This window comes from Pleurodeles waltl, chromosome 12 (genome assembly GCF_031143425.1).
Source record: "Pleurodeles waltl isolate 20211129_DDA chromosome 12, aPleWal1.hap1.20221129, whole genome shotgun sequence".
Lineage (NCBI taxonomy): Eukaryota > Metazoa > Chordata > Amphibia > Caudata > Salamandridae > Pleurodeles > Pleurodeles waltl.
Genome location: NC_090451.1, coordinates 586,356,490 through 586,384,324, shown reverse-complemented (window position 1 = coordinate 586,384,324; position 27,835 = coordinate 586,356,490). Strand labels below are relative to the sequence as shown.

At 46.5% G+C, this 27,835-nt stretch overlaps 1 protein-coding gene across 2 annotated transcripts in view; it reads right to left on the bottom strand.

Annotated features, from left to right (window-relative positions):
• HASPIN (histone H3 associated protein kinase) overlaps nt 1-27,835 on the bottom strand; it is an 854,350-nt gene that overhangs the window by 301,270 nt on the left and 525,245 nt on the right. For both annotated transcript variants that reach the window (XM_069217741.1, XM_069217740.1), the window contains exon 10: nt 16,063-16,125. In XM_069217741.1, the coding sequence (XP_069073842.1) occupies nt 16,063-16,125 (63 nt within the window). The remainder of the gene's footprint in view (nt 1-16,062; nt 16,126-27,835) is intronic.

Here is a 27,835-nt window from a genome sequence, read left to right as displayed (position 1 = left end):
CACAGGGGTACTGTCTGGCAGGGGAGGCAAGCCCTTACCTCCACCAAATTTGGACAGCTGGACCTTTGGATAGTCAGCATCACTTCTGTCCACCACCTGTGTTCCAGGGATCACCCTCGTCGACAGGAGAGGAGTCCCAGAGTACATGTTTAATTGCAGAGAGGTGCCTGCTGAAGCAGGGAAGTGACTCCATCACTCCACTAGAGATTCTGGTGCAGAATGAAGACAGGCATTCCTCAGAGTGTGCACAACCTGGAAACTGTTGCAGTTGCTGGGAGGAGCTGAAGTTGCAGTAGCCTTCTTGGATACTTTGTTGCAGTTACAGTGTTCCTAGAGCAATCTGCGGTTGATCTGACAGTCTGAAGCTGAAGCAGAGGACTCCTGGTGGAGACTTGGAAACCGAATCTGAGGAAACACCCACAGGAGAGACCCTAAATAGCCCTGCGAGGAGGATTGGCTACCTAACCAGGTATGCACCTATCAGCAGGAGTCTCTGACGTCACCCTGCTGGCACTGGCCACTCAGATGCTCTCGAAGGGTCCCCACACCTTGGAATCCAAGATGGCTAACTCCAGAGACACTCTGGAGGAGCTCTGGGCACCACCCCTGGGGAGATGATGGACAGAGGAGTGGTTACTCACCTTTCCTTTGTCCAGTTTTGCCCCAGAGCAGGGACTACGGGTCCCCTCTCCTAAAGGAAATGCATTGTTCTGATGGATACAAACTACCTGTGGATTCCTCACCTTATGAATTCGTCCTTGCGCCAGCATCCGACGGAAAGTCTTCTTCCCAGTTCTCCACATCGACAAGGACGTCACAATTGCACAGCTCCACGTGACTCCATCTGACGTCACCGTGCCAATAAGAGGTCCTCACCGGCATGCTGACGTGAGTTTCCTTTTTTCCGTGCCTTCGACGCGAACAGTTTCTTCGTGGCTACCTTCAGTTGGTGTAGCTACTGTAACTCTTGTGGTTACAATGCCCCCCCCCCCCCCTAGAAAGTCTGGGTTTAAGCCATGCAGAGTGCGCAGTGGTCGGACGTTGGTTACAGATCCACATGAAGATTGCCTTTGGTGCCTTAGCTCTGAGCATGACGTCGAGAAGAGTGTGTTGTGGCAGAACATGAACCCTAAGGCATTGAAGGAGAGGGAGGCCAAGCTCTTTTTGGCAAAAGCTAAAAGGGGTCATAGAGGACATAAGAGATCCTCTTCCCACGCTTCTTCGAAGAAGCATAAGAAGCGGCGCCATCACGACACTCGGCGCTGTTCGGCTCGGAGTCGCTCGATGTCAAGATCCCCATCTCGTCGGCGCCATGATAAGTGGGAAGTGAGCCCGACGGTGACTCCGGAGCCCCAGAGTCCGGAGGCTTCTCCGGCGCCGTCCGTCTATGAGGTGGCTCTTCATAGTCCTCGATTCTCTTCGGCTCCACAGGAGTCAGATGGGCAGCAGCAGGAGCAAGACCAGCTGTATCCTGCCTTCCTGGCTCCGGGAGCGGATCCAGCGGCATTTTTAAATGCCATGTATGTGGTCTTTCAGACAATGGCCCCTGGTGGTGGTGCACCGGCTGGTCCCACGGGGCCGTTGGCGTTTGGTTAGGGCTCCTCCGCCTCCGTACAAGACAGTGTCGTTTAGGCCATTTTGCCCGGCTGAAGGTACCGGACCGATGCCGATGATTTCACCTTGGGGTGCTTTGCCTATGGCGTCGCCAACTGGGCCTTTACCATCGCCGCGTCAGCCGGTGCCGAGGACATCTCCTTGCCAGCCAGCTCCGATGGAGGTGCCGTTGGAGTCCGTGCCGACGTCTGGTCCGAGTGATGGGTCTCGGAGTCATCCTTCCTCTCCAATGCCTTGTCGGAGTTTGAATTTGCCGACGCCGAAGACACCACCTTCAATGTCGACGCCGAGGCTGGAGTGGCGTTTAAGATCACGCAGGAAGGCCTTGCGTCTCCTGGAAGAGGAGGAATACCGGAGACAGATGGAGGAAGGTGAACTGGTCGAGCCCTTGGGAGAGTATGGGGGCTTGGGGTCGGCCAGTGGGCTGGATACTTCCCCGGAATGGCACTTATCTTCGCCAGGGGAGTTCACAGAAGAGGCGGCTACTTTTCATTCTGTGAATTAGAAAAGCTGCAGACTTTTTGGAACTGCCTTTGTCTGCAGCGGAGATAAAGACCAACTTGTTAACTGAAGTACTTCATCACTCTACGACTTCTGCTGACCCTTTGCTGCCTTTCAATGAGGCGTTAACGGAACCCATCTTAGACCTGTGGAAAAAGCCACTTTCGTCTCCAGCAGTTAATAGAGCTGTGGATAGGAGGCATAGAGGAGCGCCTGTGATCCCGGGTTTTTGTCATGCCATCCAAACCCGGAGAGTCTGGTAGTTCAGGCCTCTTGCTCAGCAAAGTCTGCTCCTGGGTCTTTCCCTGTGAACCCATCTGACAGGGAATCCAAGCAGATGGAGCAATCTGCAAAAAAGACCTTTTCATCTTGCAGCATGGCGCTCAAGGCTGCGAAAGCTGTGTGCTGGGCAGGTATGTCTACGCCCTCATGGATTCGGCAAAGGCTATGGTTGTAGATCTGCCTCAGGAGGTTCAGACCATTTGGGGCGCTCCTTTCTGATGCACAGGATGCAGCAAAGCAGATTATTCAGTCTGGCTTGGACGCCACAGACTGGGTGGACAGGGCAATGGGAACATCTATTGCTACCAGAAGGCACGCTTGGCTAAGGTCTTCGGGTTTCTCAGCTGATGTGCAGACCTGTAGGAGACTGGCCTGGCTTATAGTGGGTACCTTGTGGTACTTACACCCTGTGCCAGATCCAGTTATCCCTTATTAGTAGAATAGAGATGTTTCTAGCAGCTTAGGCTGATAGAAGGTAGCTAAGGCAAAGCAGCTTAGGCTGAACTAGGAGACATGCAAAGCTCCTACTATACCACTTATATCATATAGCACTATATCACAAGAAATACAATACTCAGAATTACTAAAAATAAAGGTACTTTATTTTAGTGACAATATGCCAAAAGTATCTCAGGGGATATACACCCTTAGGAGATAAGTAAAATACACAAAATATACACACAAACCAAAATCAGGAAAGTAAACAGAAAAGTAGTGCAAACACTGTAGAACACAATAGAATGCAATAGGACACAATAGGCCTAGGGGCAACACAAACCATATACTCCAAATGTGGAATGCGAACCACGAATGGACCGCTAGTGTAGAAGGTCGCTGGGAGTATAAGAAAACACTAAGGGTGTCCAAAATACCCCACCCCAAGACCCCAAAAAGTAGGAGTAAAGTTGCCCTACTATCCCAGAAAGACAGTACAGTCGAGTTAGGGGATTCTGCAAGGACAACAACTGACTGCAATGCACTGAAGACGGATTCCTGGACCTGAGGACCTGCAAAGGAAGGGACCAGGTCCAAGAGTCATGCAAGTGTCCGGGGGGGGGCAGGAGCCCACTAAACCCCGGATGAAGGTGCAAAAGGGCTGCCTCCGGGTGGAAGAAGCCAAAGATTCTGCAACAACGGAAGATGCCAGGAACTTCTTCTTTGGTCAGAAGATGTCCCACGGCGTGCTGGAGGATGCAGAGTTGTTTCCATGCAGAAAGACAACAAACAAGCCTTGCTAGCTGCAAGGGTCGCGGTTGAAGATAATGGGTGCTGCCCAGGCCAGGCAGGACCAGGAGGTCGCCCCTTGAAGGAGGCAGAGGGGGCCCTCAGCAGCACAGAGAGCCCACGCAGAAGCAGACAGCACCCGCAGAAGCACTTGAACAGGTGTTCAAGAGAACTGAGCACGGCGGTCGTCTCAACACTACAAAGGAGGGTCCCACGAAGCCGGTGATCAACTCAGCGAGTTCAGCAATGCAGGACAGAGTGCTGGGGACCTGGGCTGTGCTGTGCACAAAGGAAGTCTTGCAAAAGTGCACAGAAGCCCTAGCAGCTGCAGTTCACACAGTACACAGGATTACTGTCTGGCGTAGGGAGTCAAGGACTTACCTCCACCAAATTTGGACAGATGGACCACTGGACTGTCGGGGTCATTATTAAAACTCTTAGTAACAGTAGGCGTGTCCTCAGTGAAACTTTTTTTTTTTTTTAAAGGGCTATACTGCCATCAAGTCCTTGTGGATTCCCACATTTTAACCAATAAGATCCTAGGGAACCTTTAATTCTGATATAAGGCTGGGATTAGACTCTTTCTGTAACAGTGGAGGTATATTGCCTCCATTTCTGTGGCTAGATGGTGGAGAACCAGCTACTAAATTGAGGAGGGTATAAAAGGCCTTTCCTTAGAAATGTTATGAGAGTGTTTGTTAAAAAGGGGTGGCTGATTAGTTCTTACAAAACAATGCCATTTGGTTGATGGTAGGAGTGAGGAATAGGACTGCAGTTTCTGAGGAGAAAGGTAAGGGATTGCCCATATCAGACCTGTCCTTCTGTATATAATGGACTTCTGCTTCACACAGCTAATGTGTCTGTGTGGTGGATTCCTCATTTTGGAGATTGCCCCAGTGGTTCATGCTGTGAGAAGCATACCTGTACACAAATGCACTCTCTGGAGAGCAACCTTAGGAAACTTGAACCTAAAACCACCTCAATCTGGTTGTGAGGATTGAAACCAGGAATCCACATCCCGGATGTAGAAAAGGTGCATTAAAGTGGCACCCATTCTACCCACTTGTTTTTAGTTTCAAGTCCTTCATGACCTTCCACCGAATTCTTGAAGGGAGACTTTGTGATCAGCTGGTGTCGGCCTGATCAGCCTTCTAGAGGTGAGATGATATAGCTAGAAGTCTGTGTTCCTGCTGAAAGAGCTGAAGATCTGCTGAAGTGCTTAAAGCTTGTCTGACAAGAAAAGAAAGGACTCTGTCTGGTCCTCCAGAAGAAGAGAATGTCCAGGCGGAGAAGCCCAGCTGACCCACTGGACTGCGGGACATCTGGAGAAAGTGGTCGGTTGAGAGCAAAATAGGAGTGATCTGTGCTTTGCAGGGTCCCCTGTTCTTATACCTGGTACCTGGCTGGAGCCGCTCTGCATAGTCATTTGTTGAGTGCCATAGGGGCTGCATCTGCCATATGTGAACCTTAGCCCAGACCAGGCTACAACTGCAGTGCGATCACAGTAAATATCTGTGTCAGATAGACATCTAGTTGCAGATTCCTTACCTTAGAATTTTCCCCAGGCGTCTGTCTCGATACAGAGTTTTTTTTCTCAAGCAGTACTCCTGTGTGCTGTTGGGTGGTGTCAATCACCTCCAGGGCCGCTGGCGTCCGTGCTGGATTAGTTGTCACAGGTCCTATTTAGGCGCCACCCCAGCAAACTGACGTCAGTTCTTGTCTTTCTGTGCCAGGCAGTGCTGATCCGAAGAAGAACTATACCTCAGTCACTTTTTGATTGGTCTTTTTCGAATTTTTGATGAAGACTTTTGAGTGTCTACACTCCTGGTGCGGAGAGGATGTCTCAACATAAGACCGGGTTCAAGCCCTGCAGATCCTGTCATCGGGCAATGTCTTTGACAAATCTGGATCATGACCTGAAGTTGTTATCTGAGTGCCAGGCCAAAAATCCGAAGGCTTTGATGGAGTGGACCCTGAAGCTCCTTGCGGCCCAGCGCTCGGCTCCGCGTAGGTCCTGAGCTCAGTGGAGAGGAAGGTCCCAGGATGGGTTGCGGAGCCCCCTTTCTTCATCATCCCAATCCAAGTCCTCAGGACACTCTGGTAAATTGAGGAGCCGGATCTGGGTCGACTCTGTGCCTCCTCGACTTTCCGGGAGCCGGAGAAACCCCTGTTCAACTTAGAGAGTTTTATGAGGCCATGCACATCATTTTTGGCTGTCTGACCCTGCTGGAGTGCCTTCGTGTACTGTGGGCTCAGCAGGGTCCCCCTTGGTTTCCACACTAGCTGCTTTGGTCTCGGCTAGAGGAGGAACACATGGGTCCTTTCTAGGAATCCAAACTGGCATCGGTTGTACCACCTTGACCTTCCCCGATGTCGGTTCCGACGTCTATGCTTCCAACACGCCTGTGCCCCCGGGTGGCGTTAACCCCATCCTCATTGCTGACTCCGACACAGAGCCAGATTGGTGTTTCGTGATGCCTACTCAGACTTCGGGAGAGGCCTTGCCCCCAGTTTTATCCTGACCCTTATTCTCATGGGTTGAGGTATGGTGAGGAATGGGAGGGTGTGCTGGACTCTTTAGAATATCAGCTTCAAGACCCTATGGACTGAGGGATGGACCTGGGTGAAGCCAGTGGTCTGGATACTTCCCCAGACACTGGCATGCTTTCTCCCCCTACCATGGCTACTGAGGAGAGAGTGTCCTATTCCATGGTGGTGTGAATAGCGGCCGAGGTCCTGGACCTCGAGCTGCCTTCGGTGGCAGTCCGGACTAACCTCCTGACAGACGCTTCAGCCTGGGGCTTCATCCTCTGAACCCCTTTTGCCTGTTAATGAAGCCCTTACCGATGTCCTGCTGGGTACCTGGTCCAAACCCAGCACAGGGGCTCCTGTGAACAGGACAATTGCCCGCCACTATCGACCTGCTCCAAATGACGTGGAGTTCCTGACACAACACCCCACCCCTGAGAGCTTGGTAATTAAAGCCTCTAAGTCCCCTGCAGCTGCCTCAAATCCTTCCTAGTCTGACGATTCCCCACCAGGGACCAGTCAGAGGCAGGATTTGTCTTCACCTGCTCTGCTGGCAGTCCATCATGTCAACTCAAAAGGATGATGGACGGAGTGCTGAAACCTTTCAAACACTCACCCCCAGTCCCAGATCTGGGTTTAATCCATCATTCTTTTGCTCACCATGACAACCGAGTTTGGACCCGGCCATATGCAAATCAGTCTCGACCTTGTTCACCATGGTAACAGCCCAACTTGAGCTCAAAGGCCAGGTTTTCCCTGGACCAGAAACAAACATCCAGGGACCGGTTTCAGGGTAGCACCCTTTAGCAGCCAGGTTAGCTTGAATCCAGTGGCAAATTGAGCGCAGGGTCCACATCTGGGCATACCCATCCACTGAGAGTGAGTTTAGCAATACAAAAGAATGATGGATGGAGTGCTGAAACTTTTTAAACACTCACCCCCAGCCACAGATCTGGGTTTAATCCATCATTCTTTTGCTCACCATGCCACCCACTTTGGACCCAGCCATACGCAAATCAGTATTGAACCTGTTCCCCCCTCCTTTAACTAATTGCCCAGACCTCAGACTTACTAAACATACACTTCTAACTATTACGACATACAGTGTGGGTAAAGCATTGATGATGGTTAGTACATTCTAATGTGGCTATGAAGGAGCATCTGTCTGCAATTAGTGAAACAATAGATTTCAATGGCTTCTGTTTGGGTCCACATCCAGCTAAAATTACACTATTGATATTTGCAATTAGTTATGCAATCTATGGTGAGATATAAAGATAATTAGAAAAAGATGCTGCTGAAAGAATTTGAGAGATTAACATGGTAATTGCGCAGACCCCTGTGGGTTTTACAGATAGTCTGAAGGGGCTACTCCCTCCCCTTCGAGACTTCCCCACCATTCCATCCATGCCCTATCCTACAATTGGGTGACGGTTCACTTGGCACTTCTCCACAAGAAGGTTATGGTTCTTTTGGCCAAGGGAGCCACAGAAGGGTCCCTGTGCCAGAAGTAGGTTGTGCTTGTTATTCTTGCTACCTTCGGATGCCTAAAAAGGGCAAAGGCCTCCACCCTATCCTAGACCTTTGGTCCCTCAATCTTTCTCAAGAAGAAGTTCAAAATTCTCACTCTGGCTCAGACCCCATAGACTGGCTAGTAACGTTGGACTTGCAGGATGCTTATTTTCATATCCCCTGTCCGGTCTTCCCACTTACTTGTGGCTCAGGGTAGACCATGAGCACTTTCAGTTCACCGTGCTCTCCCTTGGCTTTACCAGTGCCCCTTAGGTGTTCACCAAGGTGATGGCGGTGGCCGCTGCTCGTCTACGCAGGTCATGGGTTTGTCTTCCCGTACCTTGAAACTGACTGTTGAAGGCAGGCTCGCACCAGGCTGTTGCCTCCAACCTTCAAACTACGGTGGACCTCCTGCATTTGCTTGGGTTCACTATAAATGTTCTGAAGTCACAGCTGACTCCCTCTCAGATGCTCCCTTTCATTGGAGCTGTTCGGGACACAATGCACTTTCGGGTTCATCCTCCTGAGCAGCAAGTAATGATATCAAGGCTATGATACTGATGTTTCAGCCTCTATCCTGGATTACAGTGAGAATGACTCAGACTGCTGGGCCTCATGGCCTTCTGCATCCTGCTAGTGATACATGCCAGATGACATATGCGGCCTCTGCAGTCGGACTTGAAGTTCCAGTGGGCACAGCATTAGAGGCATCTCTCCGGCATGGTTCAGTTCTCGCAGGGAACTGCAGGAGATCTGCAGTGGTGGCTTTTGAACTGTGAGTCAGAGGCAGATGCCTCACCCTTACCCAACCAGTTCTGGCATTAGGGACAGATTTGTCACTCCTGTGGTGGGGCAGCCATCTAGGATATGTGGAGATCGGAGGCCTCCGGTGGACGCGGTGCTCCAAATCAACATTTTGAAGTTCCAGGCGATCTGAGTGGCATTGATAGCATTTCTACCCTCCATCAAGAGGAGGCTAGTGCAGGTTTTCACAGTTAACACCCTCACCATGTGGTACTGCAACAAACAGGGCGGGGTGGGGTTATGAACTCTTTGTCAAAAAGTCCTGAGTCACTTGACATAGCTGGGACATCAGAGCATTTCTATGGTGGTTTAACACCTGGTGGACTCTTAACGCCAGGGTGAACAAACACAGCAGGAGGTGCCTGGGGGAATTACCAATGGCATCTTCATCTGGAAGTTGTGGAAGGTCTTTTTCAGGAATGGGGAGAGCCTTGATTGGATCTGTTCACCTATGTTACATGCGTGATATCAGCAGTTTAGCGCACTGGAGTTTCCAATGCAACTCTTTCTCGGAGATGCTTTTTGTCTCGGCAGGAGCTCAGGCCTTCTGTATGCCTTACCACCAATACCACTTGCATCTAGGGTTCTTAAGAAGATTAGGAACGACTAGGCAGAAGTCATTCTTGTGGCTCTGACTTGGGCACAGAGTATGGTATCCCAAGCTGTTGAGCATCAGCACAAGTCATCCTGTCAGGTTGCCTCTTTGGAAAAGATCTGTCAATGTAACAGCCGAGGGTTTTGCACTTGAACCTGAAAACACTTCGCTTACAGTTTAAGACCTCCCAGACAAACTGGTCCTTCAGGTGGTAAACCCCTTTCATGTAGGCCATTCCACCACCCTGCCTACCTTTTACTCTCCCCCTCACCCCATTAAGGAAGAGGAGAGACTCCATTGGCTGGATCCAAAAAGGCATTGTCATTCTACATTGACCACACAAAAAGATTACAGGTGAATCATCAACCCTTTGTGGGGTATGTTCGAGCCAAAAAAAGGAAGGGCATGCAGAAGTGGTTCATCTCAAGACTGATAGTGCTCTGCGTCAAACCCTGCTATGCTTTGGCCAGAAAGCAACCTCATGAAGGACTGCATGCTTATTCCACCAAAGCCAAAGCAGCAACCAATGTATTAGCTCGCGGAGCACTTGTCCTGGGTATCTGTCAGGCAGCAAAATGGCCCTGTAATGTTTACGAAGCACCACTGACTGCACAACCAGATCCAGCGAGACATGTATTTTGCCCATTGCGTCCTACTGGAATTTCTGGTCTAATTCCTATTGTGGCCCCGTCTCTGGAGAGGTATTGCTTGGGTATCTATTTTAAGATAAAGAATCCATGGTTAGAAGTCTCTATCAGATGAACAATTTACTTAACGTCTGTAACACCTTTTCTGGTAGAGACTATCTAGCTGTAGATTCTCATAGACCCACCCAACCTCCATTCTCTGAATACGGATTTCAGAGTGAACGGTTGTTTCCTCTTTTAGGGCCCTAGCTTTGCGCACCAGTGGTCAAAGTTCTTCCTGGTTCCGCGCTTCTGGAGTGGAAAATAGCAAAAAGAACTGATGTCAGCATGCCACCACGCGCATCAGTTATGGTGCCAGCTTTGCCACACGGAGCCTAATGATGCTACCTTCCAGCGCAGGTGCACTGCTCACAAACTTTCCAGATCCAGTCTGAAACCTGAGAATTATTCTAAGGTAAGGTATCTGCGGGCTAGATAGACTCTACCAGATAAGGTGTTATTGAAAGTTAGTAATTTGTTCATTAGCTTCTAGACTAGTGTTTCAATGATATTCTGATTTGCTCTAAATAATTTGTAAGCTTTGTAGGAACGTACCATCTTGCCTGGCATGTTACCCCTTTTTTTTTTTTTTTTACTTGTGTGTCTGATGGTTTTTGCCTGTGTCACTGGGATTCTGCTAGCCAGGACCCCAGTGCTCATAGTTTGTGGCCTATATGTGTTCCCTGTGTGGTGCCTAACTTTATCACTGAGGCTCTGCTAACCAGAACCTCAGTGTTTATGCTTTCTAAATTTGTCACTGCAGGCTAGTGACCATTTTGAACAATTCTGATTGGCACACTAGAACACCCTTATAATTACCTAGTACATGGTACTTAGGTACCCAGGTTATTGGGGTTCCAGGAGATCCCTATGGGCTACAGCATTTCTTTTGCCACCCATAGGGAGCTCAGACAATTCTTACACAGGACTGCCACTGCAACCTGAGTGAAATAACGTCCGCATTATCTCACAGCCATTTTACACTGCCCTTAAGTAACTTATAAGTCACCTATATGTCTAACCCTCACTTAGTGAAGGTTAGGTGCAAAGTTACTAAGTGTAAGGGCACCCTGAACATCTGGTCACACTTGACCGGGGCAAAGTCAAAACTTGAGGCCAACCACGATGAAGCCCTGCTCAGCTACTGTGATCGGGAGGCCTTGGTCAAAGTTTTTCTTTCAGACTTAGTCTTTTTCTTGAAGGTTTTCTTCATCGGGACAAAGTCGCAAGTTGGTCCTGACCTTCCTGGAGCCCTTTTCGGATATACATTGCAGGAGACCTTGGTGAAGAATTCTACCTTCGGAATTAGCCAATTCTGCGTAACGGAAATCTTTGTCCGGAACGAAATTTAAGCCAACCTTCCTGGAGCACTTTTCGGATACACTGCACAGAAAGCATCAGTCACATTGAACTTTCTACATTCAGACTTAGAAACTTTTTTGGATCTTTTTCTCTCTGACACTGGACGACCCTCAACAGCACGCCTATTTTGAGTCCTTTGGGGATAGCATTTCCATGAGCCCCCGGTGAAATCCTGAATGTCTGGGGCTCCAGAACTTTTCAGGGGGACTATCCTGCAAGTCAGGCCCAGTCGCAGTAGATTAAAGCCAGGTTGACTCACGGCGTCGGGTCAGTCCACTTATGAAGCTTTTTTCCAAAGTTGCTCCATACTTCCGGGTCTTCTTCTGGAAGGTTTTTGAAGTTCCTTTACCCGTCCACAACTCACCCCAAGTTTCCAGAAGCTCTGAGGTGCGCCTTGAGGTTTAGGACTCCAACTCCCAGAACACACCTGGCTAAAATCCAAAAACTACCACTGGTCAAGCTGGTCAGTTTCTTAAGGGCTGGATGCTGGGGACTCTGGTAAGCTATTTTCTACCTGTAGCTAATACGGAGTCCCTTCTTGAAGCAGTAGAAGACAGGCAAAGTCCATTTAGTGGTGAAGTCCAAGTGTGCGGCTAGTGCAGTTCTTCAGAGATCAGTGTCCAGGTGCCGGTCAGAGGTCCACCAGGGCATTACTCCTCTTTTTTTGTCTTGTTCCTTGTAGGGATCTGAGGTGGGGTGCAGCTCTGCCAGTTTTATCTTTGCACCTGGGGGTGGAAAGCAGAGGTCCTTCCCTCCTTTGAATTACAGTTTAGCTGCTCTCTCCCCATCCTGTTTCACCGTCTCTCCTCCCCCATGCACTTCCTTTGTGTTCAGCCCAGGACACTTCACACCTCACCAAGGCAGCCTGCTCTGGCTGCCAGAGGCTGGCCAATCAGAGAAGGGCACTACAAGGCTGAAACTGGTAACATTTAGAAAGAGTTCTAAAATTCTTCCTAGGTACAAGTTATATGAAATTCATCAGAGGCAAGTTGTTGGATTTATTTTAACTTTCAATTTGACACTAAACATGCCATACTCTGCTCCTCTCTATGGAAAATAAAACTTATTTTGAAATAAAGTCTCCCCAAGGTAGCCTATGGAGCCCATTCACTACAATGAGGGAAAACGATATTAGCTACTTTTCCCTCATCAAGGCTTCTAAAACATCTTTTATAAAGTCCCTGCTTATAGTTACACTGCACCCAACCCTAGGGCTCACCTCAGGGGTGACATATATGTAAAAATAAGGTAGCTGAAGACTTTTGAAGTACTTTTAATTTCAAAGTCGAATTTAGAAGGAACTTTAACTCAAAAGCAGCCAGCAAGAGAGGACTGCCTTTAAAATGAAACTGGACAGCACAGCAGTACACCTATGGGCACACTACCTTTGCTGGATTCCCTAAACCTACACGCCCTACCATATACTAGGAACTTCTAGGTAGGTTGTGTAGGAGGCTGGACTGGCTTGTAGTGAGTACCAAGGGGTACTTGCACCTTGCACCAGGCCCAGTTATCCCTTATTAGTGTATAGGGTGTCTAGCAGCATAGGCTGATAGAAAATGGTAGCTTAGCAGAGCAGCTTAGGCTGAACTAGGAGACGTGTGAAGCTACTACAGTACCACTTCGTGTCATATGCACAATATCATAAGAAAACACAATACACAGTTATACTAAAAATAAAGGTACTTTATTTTTATGACAATATGCCAAAGTATCTTAGAGTGTACCCTCAGTGAGAGGATAGGAAATATACACAAGATATTTATACACAATAGCAAAAATATGCAGTATAGTCTTAGAAAACAGTGCAAACAATGTATAGTTACAATAGGATGCAATGGGGAAACATAGGGATAGGGGCAACACAAACCATATACTCCAAAAGTGGAATGCGAACCACGAATGGACCCCAAACCTATGTGACCTTGTAGAGGGTCGCTGGGACTATTAGAAAATAGTGAGAGTTAGAAAAATAACCCTCCCCAAGACCCTGAAAACTGAGTGCAAAGTGCACTAGAGTTCCCCTAAGGACAAAGAAGTCGTGTTAGAGGAATAATGCAGGAAAGACACAAACCAGCAATGCAACAACTGTGGATTTCCAATCTAGGGTACCTGTGGAACAAGGGGACCAAGTCCAAAAGTCACAAGCAAGTCGGAGATGGGCAGATGCCCAGGAAATGCCAGCTGCGGGTGCAAAGAAGCTTCGACTGGACAGAAGAAGCTGAGGTTTCTGCAGGAACGAAAAGGGCTAGAGACTTCCCCTTTGGTGGACGGATCCCTCTCGCCTTGGAGAGTCGTGCAGAAGTGTTTTCCCGCCGGAAGGACGACAACAAGCCTTGCTAGTCGCAAATCGTGCGTTTGGCGTTTTTGGACGCTGCCGGGGCCCAGGAGGGACCAGGAGGTCGCAAATTGGACCTGAAGAGAGAGGGGACGTCGAGCAAGACAAAGAGCCCTCACTGAAGCAGGTAGCACCCGGAGAAGTGCCAGAAACAGGCACTACGAGGATGCGTGAAACGGTGCTCGCAGAAGTTGCACAAAGGAGTCCCACGTCGCCGGAGACCAACTTAGAAAGTCGTGCAATGCAGGTTAGAGTGCCGTGGACCCAGGCTTGGCTGTGCACAAAGGATTTCCGCCGGAAGTGCACAGGGGCCGGAGTAGCTGCAAAGTCGCGGTTCCCAGCAATGCAGCCCAGCGAGGTGAGGCAAGGACTTACCTCCACCAAACTTGGACTGAAGAGTCACTGGACTGTGGGGGTCACTTGGACAGAGTCGCTGGATTCGAGGGACCTCGCTCGTCGTGCTGAGAGGAGACCCAAGGGACCGGTAATGCAGCTTTTTGGTGCCTGCGGTTGCAGGGGGAAGATTCCGTCGACCCACGGGAGATTTCTTCGGAGCTTCTGGTGCAGAGAGGAGGCAGGCTACCCCCACAGCATGCACAAGCAGGAAAACAGTCGAGAAGGCGGCAGGATCAGCGTTACAGAGTTGCAGTAGTCGTCTTTGCTACTATGTTGCAGGTTTGCAGGCTTCCAGCGCGGTCAGCGGTCGATTCCTTATCAGAAGGTGAAGAGAGAGATGCAGAGGAACTCGGCTGAGCTCATGCATTCGTTATCTAAAGTTTCCCCAGAGACAGAGACCCTAAATAGCCAGAAAAGAGGGTTTGGCTACCTAGGAGAGAGGATAGGCTAGCAACACCTGAAGGAGCCTATCACAAGGAGTCTCTGACGTCACCTGGTGGCACTGGCCACTCAGAGCAGTCCAGTGTGCCAGCAGCACCTCTGTTTCCAAGATGGCAGAGGTCTGGAGCACACTGGAGGAGCTCTGGACACCTCCCAGGGGAGGTGCAGGTCAGGGGAGTGGTCACTCCCCTTTCCTTTGTCCAGTTTCGCGCCAGAGCAGGGGCTAAGGGGTCCCTGAACCGGTGTAGACTGGCTTATGCAGAATTGGGCACATCTGTGCCCAAGAAAGCATTTCCAGAGGCTGGGGGAGGCTACTCCTCCCCTGCCTTCACACCATTTTCCAAAGGGAGAGGGTGTCACACCCTCTCTCAGAGGAAGTTCTTTGTTCTGCCATCCTGGGCCAGGCCTGGCTGGACCCCAGGAGGGCAGATGCCTGTCTGAGGGGTTGGCAGCAGCAGCAGCTGCAGTGAAACCCCAGGAAGGGCAGTTTGGCAGTACCAGGGTCTGTGCTACAGACCACTGGGATCATGGGATTGTGCCAACTATGCCAGGATGGCATAGAGGGGGCAATTCCATGATCATAGACATGTTACATGGCCATATTCGGAGTTACCATTGTGAAGCTACATATAGGTAGTGACCTATATGTAGTGCACGCGTGTAATGGTGTCCCCGCACTCACAAAGTTCAGGGAATTGGCTCTGAACAATGTGGGGGCACCTTGGCTAGTGCCAGGGTGCCCTCACACTAAGTAACTTTGCACCTAACCTTTACCAGGTAAAGGTTAGACATATAGGTGACTTATAAGTCACTTAAGTGCAGTGTAAAATGGCTGTGAAATAACGTGGACGTTATTTCACTCAGGCTGCAGTGGCAGGCCTGTGTAAGAATTATCAGAGCTCCCTATGGGTGGCAAAAGAAATGCTGCAGCCCATAGGGATCTCCTGGAACCCCAATACCCTGGGTACCTCAGTACCATATACTAGGGAATTATAAGGGTGTTCCAGTAAGCCAATGTAAATTGGTAAAATTGGTCACTAGCCTGTTAGTGACAATTTAAAAGTAATGAGAGAGCATAACCACTGAGGTTCTGGTTAGCAGAGCCTCAGTGAGACAGTTAGGCACCACACAGGGAACACATACATGCACACCTATGAGCACTGGGGCCCTGTGTGACAGGGTCCCAGTGACACATACATATAGGCCACAACCTTATGAGTACTGGGGTCCTGACCAGCAGGGTCCCAGTGACACATAACAAACATACTGAAAACATAGTGTTTTCACTATGAGCACTGGGGCCCAGCCATCAGGATCCCAGTGAGACAGTGAAAACAGTGACAAACATCCTGACATACACTCACAAACAGGCCAAAAGTGGGGGTAACAAGGCTAGAAAGAGGCTACCTTCTCACAGGTTGACACAGTCGATTATAATTAGTCTAATTTGCATAATCATTTTAATCAGAGTACAGGCCCTGGGACTGTTTAGAGTGCCCAGGGTATCATCAGAGTCAGAAAACCACTAGCATAAGTGAAAAATGGGGGCAAAACGGGAGTGGGCTTCTGCAATCAGCCCAGCTTTCACACATCATGCATACATTTAAATGTGTTTCAATATAGATTGCTCACATGTTTCCTTGTAGATGCACTTTGGTTTACATGTTGCTTGTTTGGTAATGCCATGGATCATAGACATTTGACCTGCATAAACTCATGTCATTTAATACATTTAAAAAGAGGAATTGAAAAAATAAAATAAAAGTGCAGATACTCACGAGTGTAGCTTTATAAATCCCTCAGTGACATTCTCTCCCTCTTCACACAACAGGCTCAGCTCCCTGTGAGAAACATTGAAACACCTTGATAACAAGCAATTACAAATTATATGCCCACATTTTGCAATCTAAGTCAAGTGATTAATTCCTCATCACATTTGTCAAAAGTCAGCATTGCAAAAACTGCAAAACAAATAAAATTGTTAAATAATGAACTGCCAATTAATGTGTTTTATTCACTTTCCACCCATCCCTCTATATGTTTAGGCGTCAAGAAACTACTTCTGAGTTCTGCTAGTTGTAGCTCGTTTGCCAAAATAACTTTCAATTTAGACACCAATTTTTGTCATGCTAAATTTTGGTTACAAAATAGCAGCATACAAAAAGTTGCATCCCGAAAACCCAACCATCGCTGATTGGGGGGAAGGGGGGCGTGTCACACACAACATGCGACCAGAGTTCTCTTTTATTTGGATTCACATATAGAAGAGCACCTAACCTCTTGGACATGTGTACGTAGTTTCTTCTGCTTTATGTTGTCCATGTAAAATGCAACGTGAACTATAAAAGACTGAGCAAAAAGGAGAAATAAAAAGTAAAGACTGCTTGCCAGCTCTCAACAATGTACAAAATGTTTTACTCCGTATGGAGCACTGCTCTAATACAGTGGTTCCCAACCAAACCAACCAAAGCCTGCTGAGGGGGTCCGAGAGAGCCTGGAAAATTAAAAAATATTAACAAATATTGACAAATTAGGTCCTCAGCTTCCAGTAATGACTTAGGCGGGGATCCCCGGATTCCCATGATGATTCAGTGGGGGTCCCTGGTTTCAATTAATGTTAAAGTGGGGGTCCACAGAAATCAAAAGGTTGGGAACCACTGCTCTAATACATGAAAAGCATTGCTTTTAAAGGATCTTTGTTAAAAAGTTGTTTTGTCTTTAACATCCTCGACTCAGTTTCATTGTGCTGACCATTACTTAAGATGGGACCGATTCTGAGGGGTTTGTCTCCAAATATATCTTTGTCAGTTAAACAATCTGAGCATGTTTGCATGAGCATACAGATGTGAGTGAACAAAATTAACGTTTTACATATGGCATATGAGTAAGTAGTTTCATGTTCTTTAAACTGCTTAAATATGTTACAAAGAAAAACATCACCTCTATTTCTAACATTACATTTATGAATCTGGTCATTGTGGCGTGGCATTTACAATGGATAAATCCAACAAGTCTGTGCAATTGTCATGCCTGGGACTGTCTCTCCCCCCACCCCTCCAATAGCACTACTCATGTATCAGCACTATTCGTGTGGTCCCCTCAGTTTTTCCTTTTTAATCCTCTCTTGTTAAACCTTTACCCTGGTTTACCCAATCCATCGTCGGGGGCCCCATATAAACATAAAAATTGATTTAAATTTAAAAAACGTAAGCACCACCATGTTTTGTAACACGATGACTATCAATTGTCGTTTAATACAACAATGGAAAGCTTTTATCCTCTAGGCCCATACTAGCCTGGTGGGATCGAACCCCAGTAGGGGTGTGGTAACTAACCCCAGAATCGGTTTTGAGTGATCATAGAGGGGGGGTACTTCTCATTTACCTGATCATAACTTTGGGGGGCACAAAGGATCAACACAAGGAAGAAAGGATTTAGTCATCTTGAATTTTAGGAGTAAAGTTAACTGCAGTAAGGCAACCAGGAAATGCTTCAAAAGTGAGTACTGCTGCCCCTGGGAAACTTTACCCCATTCATTTGGGAGGGGCCACAAGTCACCCCACCTTCTAGGTGGGGCCAATCATATTTGGGACATACCAGGAAACCCTCCTTTGAACACCTCCGACCTATGGATGATCAAAAGAGAGGAGGACCCTGCTTTCAGTAACCTGAGAGGAGCCCTCAAGGACTGGACCTGCTCAGTCTTATACCCAGGACAAAGAATAGAAATCCACAGGTAAATAGCCTGCCCTCCTGTTTAACAAAAGTGACACAAACAACTGAAAAATGTATTTTTCCTGAAGAGACTAGTTCCAACAGCACCGGTACTTGACCTAGTTCTTGGCCTTTGATGGAGTGAGTCCTGGACTTAAATTGATGTCCCTGAAGTGCTGGGAATTTTAAGAGTGATTCCTGAAAGCACACTCCTGTTTGTTTGAATTTTTGGGTGACGTTTTCTATTTCAGTGGTGTGCTCTTTGTGTGTCACCACCCGATTCTAGGGGGCCAAGTGACATCTTCATAAAGCACTAGTCTTGAGGCAGGACCGTGTCTCCCCTCTAGCACCACTCAAGTGTCCTGTTGAGTTTCTTATTTTAATTCTTGTACGCCAATTCCTTCAATTAAGCCAGTAATAAACGTTTAACCAATTACAAATTGTTTTCATTTGTTTTTTTTTTTTGCTTATTTCAATTCATTGTATTCTTTATTAACATGTCTTGAAGTGAATTTATAAAACCCAGTGCATTTCAGTGCAATTTAAAATCCCCAAAGAGTTTCAGATTATTCACAGAAAGGAATCTATAATCAACAAAAATACATTTTGTAATTAATAGAAAAGTTAATTAAGAATTATGATCTGAAAAAACGTGTTTACATTTTGGGTTTCATTTCTATTACTACATAATCAGCACAAAGTATGTCATAGATCATGTTGCTTTGTGGCGCTCTGAACATGTGTAATTCAGAGGTGTATTACACTAGGAGTCATATAGTCCTTGTTTGTTTTAAACTCATTTAAGCGCCAACATAACCTCACTTTCAACTTGTAATAAACATGTATCAGTCACTAGATAATGCCCAAGTGTTTATCCAGAAATAATTATGCAACCGTGTAACTATGACAGCAGTAGTTTAACCCCAAAATTCATAATACAACAACTTAATTCTTGTTTTCAAAGGCGAATTTGGAGAACAGCCAGGAATAGCTTCAACATCAACCTCCAACACAACAAATGTGTTTTTTTCCACATCAGTCCTGCAACAAACGAAAAACCAGAAAATGCAGGGTTCCCAAAAGAGACAGGAGGACAAACTAGAAGTCAGAAGAAAGTTTGACAGAAAACAGTTTGATTGTCAATATATCTCAACAATCATTATCCCTCACTCAAGGATTTTACAAAAAGGAACATCTTTTGTACCCACACACACTAATGAATAGAAAGTAAAAATCACAATGTTTGTTCCTACATTGAGACTATCCAGTTTTTTTTTTGTTTAAATATAGTTGACAAAGAATCAGGCGATAAAACCACTATTTCGAGAAAGTTGAAACTAAACCGTACATTCCAAGCACCTGTGAGTCTCACAATATAGGATACCTTTGAAGCAGTGTTGAATGCAGATACAAATTACATATTTATTTCGAAGAGACAACATCATAGCAATTCAACCAGTAAGGAAATGGGCATCCTCAAGCAACTTGCCGACGACATGACAATTTCTGCATGAGGGACAAAGGTGTTGCCTCGGTTGTCACGGACAGAGAACATTCAGGAGAAAGTACATACATATATACATGAGAATGGAAGACACCCCTACAAAACAATTCTCTAATACTATGGATTATTTTGAAAGAAGCCATGAACAGGGGTACCATCTCAGATGGACATATGATTCTTGAAGCAACAACATCTCGGAGTTCCAACAATATGTATTTTCCCCAAATTCTACAAGAATGTGAACAGACCACCGTTCACGCCCATAGTAACCTCCAGAAATTCCATTCATGAACCGATAGGAAAGTATCTAGACCAACATCTACAACGATGTGTACAATCCAGCAAATCCTATGTTAAGGGTACTACAGATTTCCTTAAGGATATACCAAAAATTACGTAAAATTGCAAAAATATACTACTTTTGACCATTTGTTTTTAAATTGCTCTATACCTCTATGTAGGAGGCTGGCCTGGCTTATAGTGGGTACCTTGTGGTACTTACACCTTGTGCCAGGTCCAGTTATCCCTTATTAGTAGAATAGAGGTGTTCTAGCAGCTTAGGCTGATAGAGGTAGCTATAGAAGAGCAGCTTAGGCTGAACTAGGAGACATGAAAAGCTCCTACTATACCTCTTATATCATATAGCACTATATCACAAGAAAACACAATACTCAAAGTTACTAAAAATAAAGGTACTTTATTTTAGTGACAATATGCCAAAAGTATCTCAGAGGATATACTCCCTTAGGAGGTAAGTAATATACACAAAATATATATACACAAACCAAAATCATTTAAGTAACAGTTAGAAAAGTAGTGCAAACACTGTAGAACACAAAAGAAAGCAATAGGGAGAAATAGGCCTAGGGGCAACACAAACCATATACTCCAAAAGTGGAATGTGAAAAACAAATGGACCCCAGGCCTACTGTAGTGTGTAGAGGGTCGCTGGGAGTGTAAGAAAACACTAAGGGTGTCCAAGATACCCCACTCCAAGACCCTGAAAAGTAAGAGTAAAGTTACCCTACTACCCCAGAAAGACAGTAAAGTCAAGATAGGAGATTCTGCAAGGACAACAACTGACTGCAAAACACTGAAGACGGATTCCTGGACCTGAGGACCTGTAAAGGAAGGGGACCAAGTCCAAGAGTCACGCAAGTGTCTTGGGGGGTGGCAGGAGCCCACTAAACCCCGGATGAAGGTGCAAAAGGGCTTCCTCCGAGTGGAAGAAGCCAAAGATTCTGCAACAACACAAGGTGCCAGGAACTTCTCCTTTGGTCAGAAGATGTCCCTCTGCGTGCTGGAGGATGCAGAGTTGTTTCCACGCAGAAAGACTGCAAACAAGCCTTGCTAGCTGCAACAGTAGCGGTTGAGGATTTTGGGTGCTGCTAGGGCCCAGGAAGGACCAGAAGGTCGCCCCTTGGAGGAAGAGATAGAGGGGCCGCTCAGCAACACAGACAGCCTATGCAGAAGCAGGCAGCACCCGCAGAAGCACCTGAACAGGCACTTAGAAGATCTGAGGACGACGGTCAATTCAGGGCAACAAAAGAGGGTCCCACGACGTTGGAGTCCAACTCAGCGAGTTGGGCAATGCAGGACGGAGTGCTGGGGACTTGGGCTAGGCTGTGCACAAAGGAAGTCTTGCAAAAGTGCACAGAAGCCCGAGCAGCTGCAGTTCACGCAGTAGGATTACTGTCTGGCGGGGAGAGGCAAGGGCTTACCTCCACCAAATTTGGACAGAAGGGCCACTGGACTGTCAAAGACACTTGGACCCAGCTCCTGTGTTCCAGGGACCACACTAGTCAGGATGAGAGGGGACCCAGAGGACTGGTGATGCAGAAGTTTGGTGCCTGCATTAGCAGGGGGACGATTCCGTCGACCCACAGGAGATTTCTTCTTGGCTTCCAGTGCAGGGTGAAGGCAGACAGCCCTCAGAGCATGCACCACCAGGAAACAGTCGAGAAAGCCGGCAGGATGAGGTGCTACAATGTTGCTGGTAGTTTTCTTGCTACTTTGTTGCGGTTATGCAGGCGTCGTGTAGAAGTCAGCGGTCGATCCTTGGCACAAGTCGAAGAGGGGAGTGCAAAGGAACTCTGGTGACCTCTTGCATTCGTTATCTGCTGAGATGCCCACAGGAGAGACCCTAAATAGCCCACCAAGGAGGATTGGCTACAAAGAAAGGATCAGGAGGGGTCTCTGACGTCACCTGCTGGCACTGGCCACTCAGAGCAGTCCATTGTGCCCTCACACCTCTGCATCCAAGATGGCAGAGGTCTGGGACAAACTGGAGGAGCTCTGGGCACCTCCCCTGGGAGGTGCTGGTCAGGGGAGTGGTCACTCCCCTTTCCTTTGTCCAGTTTCCCACCAGAGCAGGGCTGGGGGGATCCCTGAACCGGTGTAGACTGGCTTATGCAGAGATGGCCACCATCTGTGCCCTTCAAAGCATTTCCAGAGGCCAGGAGAGGCTACTACTCCCAGGCCCTTCACACCTATTTCCAAAGGGAGAGAGTGTAACACCCTTTCTCAGAGGAAATCCTTTGTTCTGCCTTCCTGGGACCAGGCTGAGGGTTGGCAGCAGCGGTAGCTGCAGAGAAAACCCTGGGAAGTTAGTTTGGCAGTACCTGGGCTCTATGCTGGAGACCCGGAGATGCATGGAATTGTCCCCCCAATACCAGAATGGTATTGGGGTGACAATTCCATGATCTTAGACATGTTACCTGACCATATATGTGACGCTACATATAGGTTTTGACAATTTAGTCACTAGCCTGCAGTGACACTTTTAGAAAGCAGAGAGAGCATAAACACTAAGGTTCTGGTTAGCAGAGCCTCAGTGATACAGTTAGGCACCACACAGGGAACACATATAGGGCATACTTTATGAGCACTGGGGTCCTGGCTAGCAGGATCCCAGTGACACATAGGCAAAAACAAACATACATACAGTAAAATTGGGTGTAACATGCCAGGCAAGATGGTACTTTCGTAGAATGTATACCTTTGGATTGGCAGCTATAGAGATTGCATTGTGAACAAGTCCCATGGAGGAGGATCCTAGAATTTTCATTTTGGAATCAATGCGCTTCACACTGTATAACAGCTACATTGAATAGAGGGACAAACATTGCTTACAGCGCACTGGAACATCCATGAACCATTGTACAGCTACATGCTATGGTAATCTATCTATGGAAAAAACTGATGATGACATTTTATACAGTATGAAATAGAAGAAATATCTAGTGACCTATTGGAGATCCACTGATGACATTATGGAAAAGAACTAGAAATGAATTAGAGGAAATCATTCTAGAGTTACACTGTGGATATTCGTATTAGGTTAATGCATGAAATTAGTGACACGAAAATGTTGTTTTTGAGTGTGAGATAATGCTACAAGGAAACAGCAACAGCACAAACATCTATGTTAAACCCACAGTTCGTAATAATCTTTTCCATTTTGAATGTTTTCACCAGCTAGCACTGAGGAAATATTTACTTTATTCTTGACTACTACACACAAAAAGAATCATATTGGATTCTGATAAGTATGAACAAGGAAAATTAGGGATGTGAAATAAATTTCAAGATAGGGGTTATTCTGAAAATATAATACAAAAGGCTATGAAATGCATAGACACCAAAGACAGACATATTACTGGACGGAAAATCTCGAGTCCATAAATCACAGAAGAATGGTATTCGTCTAGAAATACTCTACCAACAATATACAATTAGGATATATAATCCTCTGACATTGAGAAATATTAAAGACAACACCAAATGTAAATGGAATACTGAAAAATCCCCCTATGTTTGCATACGAGCGTTCAAGAAATGTAAAGGAAATGTTGATTTGTGCCAACAACCAGGATACGGACAAGCTAACAACGAAAGAATACAAGGGCACCAACCCTGCTTAAACTGTGGAAACAGATCACACTTCCACTAAAAGGAAACCAAATAAAATTAAGGACCACTGACTTGTGATCCCAAGAATGTTGGAGTGCCCATGCAGCCTAGTATAAGTGAGTAAAAGTGAACGCAAAATCAGAATTAGACTGTCTGAACACAAGAATAACCAGCTATGACAAATCCTCAGTGGCCGTTCATTTAAAACAAAACAAAAAAAATAAAAAATAAAACCAGCAAACTACAGTTTACAATACTGAATGTAGCTAAACTATGTGAAGACTGGGACACTAAAAAAAGAATAGATAAAGCAATTGGACTGAACCCCTAAAGGTCTGAATAATCTTTAGGAATAAGCATGATACCAGTAGACATAAATGATAATTAGCTTGTAGTCATTATTCTTGACCCACCAAGTTTACCATCTTGCCACAATATCAGTCAGTATAAAAAATACTGGCCAGAAACATTGTCTCTACATATGTATAACTAGTAGTCCTAAGATTGTTTCATTAGGATGTGGTTTGATTCAATTTGTTTTTTTTAAAGACTCTGGTAGTAAGCCTTGACCACTCAAAGCATAGTCAGGTTTACATACCGGACAAATCCGTTTCATTTACACAGCTTATTTAGAACTTTGCTTCACCTTTCCTTCATTTATCTTGTCATGCATTTAATTCACAGTATATCCTATTTATATAGACTGCCGTATCATAGGGTAGTTAATTTAATAAGTTCATGTGTTTAGTACCACAATATCCTGATACGCAAGTTGAGGAATGAATAGTTTTACTCCACTCTTAATCACTACATTACTCCATAGTCTTAACATTTCCATACTGATTATTACAACCTTAAAAAATTGAGTGGTTAACTCTGCAACATCAGTGTCCACTATTTCAAAACTCCGACATGGAGGTCAAAAATGTCAGTTGTTTTAGTTCTCTATTGATTTCCATGAACACTTATCCAGTCCTCTACATAAATGGAATCAAAAATGACCTCTTCATCTAAAGACAACATGCTGAGAGAAATGCAAACACTACTGGGTAAGCCCTAGATTCTGTTGTTCAATGTTTATCGCATTTGCCCTTCTGGTAAACTTGGAAAATTAAATTCACCACTTAGTTACAAAATAGTCACCATTCAATTTAATGTTATTCGGTACAACGACCATAAAAGCACATAGAAAACCATTGCATGATAACATACAATACAGAAACAATCAATCAAACCTATTAGTCACCTAGATAACAATCAATAAAATATAATATAATTTAAATATAATATACAAACATTAAACAACACCTTACAAGTCGTTAAGCAATTTAGAAAATTATAACTCTCAGTAAATATTAGTATAGCTTTAGCACGGGGTAAACAAAATACACAATACAGTGTAAACTGTAACCCTGAAACACAACACACAATTCCTCTGACTTGAGCTTTCCTCGCAACGATTGCCTAAAAAGGTGGTGCAGGGGATGTTAAACATTAAGAGCTATCAGAATCAACTCATAATCCACAACACTGCCTATAGCACCTTGCACCCAAGATCAAACCTAATAAAATATATCAATAAATACAAGGCAGCCTGACCATTAAAAACAATTAAAAAAAAGAAAATCAATAACCTCTAGTGAAACCATTGATTCTTAGGAGGCCTTGATACTCAGAAAGTCCTTTTGTTAGAAACAACATAGCCAGGCATTCGATTTACTGGTCATCAGCACTCTTTTTTGAATTGGTCTTGGTCACAAACTTATAGATGCCTGATTGATTCGCACCTAAAAATCTGGCATGGTTATGCCATACGGAGACAAGGAATCGGCTTACTGAGTATACAATTGGCTCTGCAGTATTGGTCCTAAATAAACGCAGTGCCACCTGAAATTTTGCAATTCCCTAGAGATAAACAGAGAGGTTGGAGCCACTGATGTCTTGCTTCGCAGTATCCTGGACAGACAATGATAATATGATTAATCAACTCAAAAGCCAACCCACATACAAGACATAAAGCAGAGACACACCCCTCGGTCCAAGCGCTATAAAAATATGTTCAAAGGAAAACACCCATACCGAAATTGCAGGTAACAGCTCTTAGCCGGAGGGGGAGATACAATGTCCAGGAAGGGCTCAAACAACGCAGCAGCTTTAAGCTCTAGGAACCTTTCTGTTAGTTGGCCCAAATTGGTCTTAGAATGTTGGTGCTCCAAAATGTTACACCAATACCCCGACTTGACAACCTGTTTATCTGCCTTATGAATCCACTCTGGATTATCTCAGAGTGCCAATAACATCCGCCTCTTACTCCAGTCATAAACAAACCTCAAGCAAGGTGTTTTGAGGGCGTGGTTGTGTCTTATTAAACCCCGTAAACTATCTCTGTATAAGTTCAGTTCGGAAGTCAACCACATGTGCACCCAGTAGAGGAGAGGTTTCAACTGGGCAAGGTCAGACACCCCATTGATGCTTAGATTGTGGCCCGGGGGGTGTAGGAAAGTACCATCTTGCCTGGCATGTTACCCCCATATTTCACTGTATATATGTTGTTTTAGTGTATGTGTCACTGGGACCCTGCGAGCCAGGGCCCCAGTGCTCATAAGTGCGCCCTGTATGTGTTCCCTGTGTGATGACTAACTGTCTCACTGAGGCTCTGCTAATCAGAACCTCAGTGGTTATGCTCTCTCTGCTTTCTAAATTGTCACTAACAGGCTAGTGACCAATTTCACCAATTCACATTGGCATACTGGAAGACCCTTATAATTCCCTAGTGTATGGTACTGAGGTACCCAGGGTATTGGGGTTCCAAGAGATCCCTATGGGCTGCAGCATTTCCTTTGCCACCCATAGGGAGCTCTGACAATTCTTACACAGGCCTGCCAGTGCAGCCTGAGTGAAATAACGTCTAAGTTATTTCACAGCCATTTACCACTGCACTTAAGTAACTTATAAGTCACCTATATGTCTAACCTGCACCTGGTAAAGGTTGGGTGCTAAGTTACTTAGTGTGTGGGCACCCTGGCACTAGCCAAGGTACCCCCACATCGTTTAGGGCAAATTCCCCGGACTTTGTGAGTGCGGGGACACCATTTCACGCGTGCACTATACATAGGTCACTACCTATGTATAGCGTCACAATGGTAACTCCGAACATGGCCATGTAACATGTCTAAGATCATGGAATTGTCACCCCAATGCCATTGGGGAGACAATTCCATGATCCCCCGAGTCTCTAGCACAGAACCGGGTACTGCCAAACTGCCTCTCCCGGGGTTTCACTGCAGCTGCTGCTGCTGCCAACCCCTCAGAGAGGTTTCTGCCCTCCTGGGGTCCAGCCAGACTTGGCCCAGGAAGGCAGAACAAAGGACTTCCTCAGAGAGAGGGTGTTACACCCTCTCCCTTTGGAAAAAGGTGTCAGGGCTGGGGAGGAGTAGCCTCCCCCAGCCTCTGGAAATGCTTTGATGGGCACAGATGGTGCCCATCTCTGCATAAGCCAGTCTACACCGGTTCAGGGATTCCCCCAGCCCTGCTCTGGCGCGAAACTGGACAAAGGAAAGGGGGCTCCTCCACTGCGCTCCAGACCTCTGCCATCTTGGAAACAGAGGTGCTGCTAGCACACTGGACTGCTCTGAGAGGTCAGTGCCAGCAGGTGATGTCAGAGACTCCTTCTGATAGGCTCTTACCTGTGTTGCTAGCCTATCCTCCTTCCTAAGTAGCCAAACCTCCTTTTCTGGCTATTTAGGGTCTCTGCTTTGGGGAATTCTTTAGATAATGAATGCAAGAGCTCATCAGAGTTCCTCTGCATCTCTCTCTTCACCTTCTGGCAAAACCGCAACAAAGTAGCAAAGACGACTACTGCAACATTGTATCGCTGATCCTGCCGCCTTCTCGACTGTTTTCCTGGTGGTGCATGCTCTGGGGGTAGCCTGCCTCCTTCTTGCACCAGGAGCTCTGAAGAAATCTCCTGTGGGTCGACGAAATCTTCCCCCTGCAACCGCAGGCAACAAAAGACTGCCTCACCGGTCCTCTGGGTCCCCTCTCAGCACGACGAGCGTGGCCCCTGGATCTCGGCAACTCTGTCCAAGTGACTCCCACAGTCCAGTGACTCTTCAGTCCAAGTTTGGCGGTGATAAGTCCTTGCCTCCCCACGCTAGACTGCATTGCTGGTTACAGCGTGATTTGCAGCTGCTCCAGCTCCTGTGCACTCTTCCAGGATTTCCTTTGTGCACAGCCAAGCCTGGGTCCCCGACAATCTAACCTGCAGTGCACAACCTACTGAGTTGTCCTCCGGTGTCGTGGGACTCCCTTTTGTGTCTTCGGGTGAGCTCCGGTTAACTCCTCTTCCAAGTGCCTGTTCCGGTACTTCTGCGGGTGCTGCCTGCTTCTGTGAGGGTTCCCTGACTTGCTGGGCGCCCCCT